The sequence below is a fragment of the Anopheles moucheti genome, chromosome 3 (assembly GCF_943734755.1).
Source record: "Anopheles moucheti chromosome 3, idAnoMoucSN_F20_07, whole genome shotgun sequence".
NCBI classification, from domain to species: domain Eukaryota; kingdom Metazoa; phylum Arthropoda; class Insecta; order Diptera; family Culicidae; genus Anopheles; species Anopheles moucheti.
Genome location: NC_069141.1, coordinates 60,757,241 through 60,760,274, shown reverse-complemented (window position 1 = coordinate 60,760,274; position 3,034 = coordinate 60,757,241). Strand labels below are relative to the sequence as shown.

Here is a 3,034-nt window from a genome sequence, read left to right as displayed (position 1 = left end):
ACAACTTTTGATTCTAGAGCACTTTCTTCGGCCGTTATCATGGTTGTGGTTGCAGCCGGCAAATGCCTCACGAAAAAAAAAAACGTTGATTCCTTTCTCATCACAATACTTTCATTTCGACTCATTTGCAGACGCCCAGAGAGTTAGCACACACCTTCAGCCGTCACATCACATTCGATCGACGGACGCGATACGATCAGTCTTCGGTAGATGCTGGCCGTGGCAAGATCAGTCGTTGAGGCAATTGCAGTAGTGACTTTCGCACCGAAAAGATATCGTAGTTTATGGTAGAAGTTGGGAAGAGAATCCAAAGGCTCTTCGTTAAATTAGTAATCTAGAATACAGAAAGACCATGTACCACATAGCGTTACGGAGGTGGGTCTCAATGGCCTTATTGGTCTTCGTAATCACCCTGACGATCACTGCCGAAGCCGCTAGTTTTTCGACCGAAGAACGTCAGTCTGGAACTGAAATCGCTGGTAAGCATCAACGAATCACTCAAGATCATTTTCAGCTTTACTAAATTCTCCGTTCTACACAATCTCCCACACAGAGTCTCGGACATTTGGACGTATCAGACGACTGCAGGCAATGATCGTTCCGGTGATGTTCTTCCTGGGTGTAATGAAGACGCTTCTCGCGTTTCTGGTCGCCATCAGTCTAAAGACACTGTTCGTAGGTGTCTCCATACTGATGATCAACATCGGTCTGGCAATGGCGAAGGTGATCGCTTTCTTCAAGACCAAGCACACGCACGAACATTACGGTGGATACAGTTCCGGTGGCGGTTGGTCCGATAAGAACATCCACGTGCACATCCACAACGATGGCTACACCCAACACGGGACCCTCCCGCTGGAGTTCGAACATGCGCCACCGTCAGCTCTGCATCACACAGCACCAAGCGTTTTCCCAAGCTATGGACCACCGGTGCTAAACACCTACCATCAGGCGGCCCATCGTTCGCGAAGCGACACTGTAGCGGATCCGATCTACGTTCCGTCGGCGGCGGAAAAGGAGGAAAATCTTTACCCGAAAATTCTGATCTCCGATCGCGACAAGCTCGATCAAATCTACGCCCAATGGCGACAGTTGAATCGAAATGGACGATAGGAAGGAAGGACAACTCGTGCGGAAGGGTGATACTGTTCCTCCAACCACACATCGCCCACTCATGGAACTAGTGATGCCAAAAATATCCCACTACTCGACTTCCCAAACGCGTGCCCCCCGAAATGGCCTATTTGTTTCGCGCACAAAGTGGAATAATAGGGCCTATTTCTTTTTTGAAACCAGCTCAGTGAAATTCGACCTACGCGTGCCTTCCATCAAACCTTTGTACTATATATTATTTAATTCCATTGTGTTTTGCCTTTTTCCATTGCGGCAGGGCTGGTCTCAATTAGCTCAAGGTACTTAGGATCTGATTAATCTTTAAGCTTACGGTGAGATATAGATAGATTTCAAGGCCATCCTTACTCGAGCGAAACGAAGCAATGAAGATGAACGAAGCGAGAATAGAAACAGACACGTGCCGCTGTTTGTGTGTGTGCTCACCTGCCAAGACTAACCCAGCGAAACCGTGCAAACGCGTTTAATGCGTTTAAGGCTTTGAAGATAAGGGTAATAAAAATGCTACTAAACATACCCCGAAAGCCACACATAGTGGCGGTTTATGTTGGCCTTCGGTCATGCGCAACGGTATGGAAGCTATCCCAGGGGAGAGGGATACCAGCACAGAAAAGAAATGTCTACCCCAAGTGGCTGTTAGTGAAGTTGCTGCATTTCTCCTTCGAAAGAAAAAGTGTAATAACACGCATAAATTCCGCACATGATTTATCAGCCCTGCTAATGCTACACACTGACCAAATGCACACACAAAAAAGCTCCCAGCGGGACGTTCTCCAGGGTGTTCCATCATACACGGTACCAAAGCGTTTTTTAGTGTAACTCGCACTCCTAAATCCATGCCATGCTGTTTTTTTGTTGCTGCTTTATTAAGCCCACTGAATATTGGCTAATTAACGCAGTCAGTTGGGAAGCTTTTCCGTACATTTCATGAGGTGCGCGTTCCCCATTTGCTTTAGTGGAAGTAGCTGGAATTTGTGCTGATCATCGTTTGCAAGGTAGGACTTTTCTCTTTCTGTGAAATAAACCAATGATGGATGTTGGAGTTGGATGTTCCATTTCCGTTTTCTTACTACCGTATGGCTAGCAGAAAAAAAACGCCATAGCGGATATGGAGACCGATGGGCAGAACGATTTGTAATGCAAATAGGGCAATGGGGAAGTGTGGAATCGAACAGCGTGAAGTTTTCATAGCCGCGTGTGAAATATTTTGTACTGTTTCTAAAAACAGTTATATGGAAGCCTCTATTAACATTAAAAATATTAAATAAATGACATCACTTACTTAGCTTTCGTTTATACAAGCACAAATAAAGGAATACATTTATGGATATGCGATAGGTTCAATTCTCGCATTTCTCTGTTTCCGCAACTAAAATACATTGCATTGCAGATTGCATACCTATTAGGCGTTTAAAGTTGTATCGTTCCCCAGGCAACCCTTAACGCGCCAAAATATATTCAATATCTTATTGTTTTTATTTAGAATATAAAATTAGTATTGGTAGTATACTATAGTAATAGTACTAGCATAAAAAAATAAAAAATAAGAGTTCTTCATCGGTTCAACAGAGGTAGGGTTTAGTTCATCAGAATAGAAATTAAACAATAGTAAATAAATTATATCATTTTTACGCTGTTGATTGTTTACCTATTTTTGATACTGTTTTTAAGGCGTCCAAAATTAATGAAAAAAATGGAAATTATTTAGCTTTAAATTTAATAAAAGCTTTCTCCTCAAAAGCTCTATCTTTTCATGAATTATTTTCAATTTTTTATTCATCTCCTACCTATTATTTGATTTCTACAATAAAGTTTGTGAATTAAATAATTATTTGATACTTTGATATATGATCAAAATATTTAAAGCAATATAAACTTTAATGAACAAATAAACAAACATATT

At 41.9% G+C, this 3,034-nt stretch overlaps 1 protein-coding gene across 1 annotated transcript; it reads left to right on the top strand.

Annotated features, from left to right (window-relative positions):
• Positions 1-352: 352 nt before the first annotated feature.
• Positions 353-1,113, top strand: LOC128302878 (uncharacterized). Its single transcript, XM_053039724.1, has 2 exons — positions 353-479; positions 554-1,113. The coding sequence occupies exons 1-2, from the start codon at positions 353-355 to the stop codon at positions 1,111-1,113; spliced, it is 687 nt and encodes a 228-aa protein (XP_052895684.1).
• Positions 1,114-3,034: the final 1,921 nt, after the last annotated feature.

What these genes read in the sequence shown, in the direction of transcription:
- LOC128302878 (XM_053039724.1), top strand. Translation starts at nt 353, where the DNA reads ATGTACCACATAGCGTTACGGAGGTGGGTCTCAATGGCCTTATTGGTC. An exon ending in GTCTGGAACTGAAATCGCTG is followed by an intron (nt 480 to 553) that starts GTAAGCATCAAC and finishes TCTCCCACACAG; the next exon opens with AGTCTCGGACATTTGGACGT.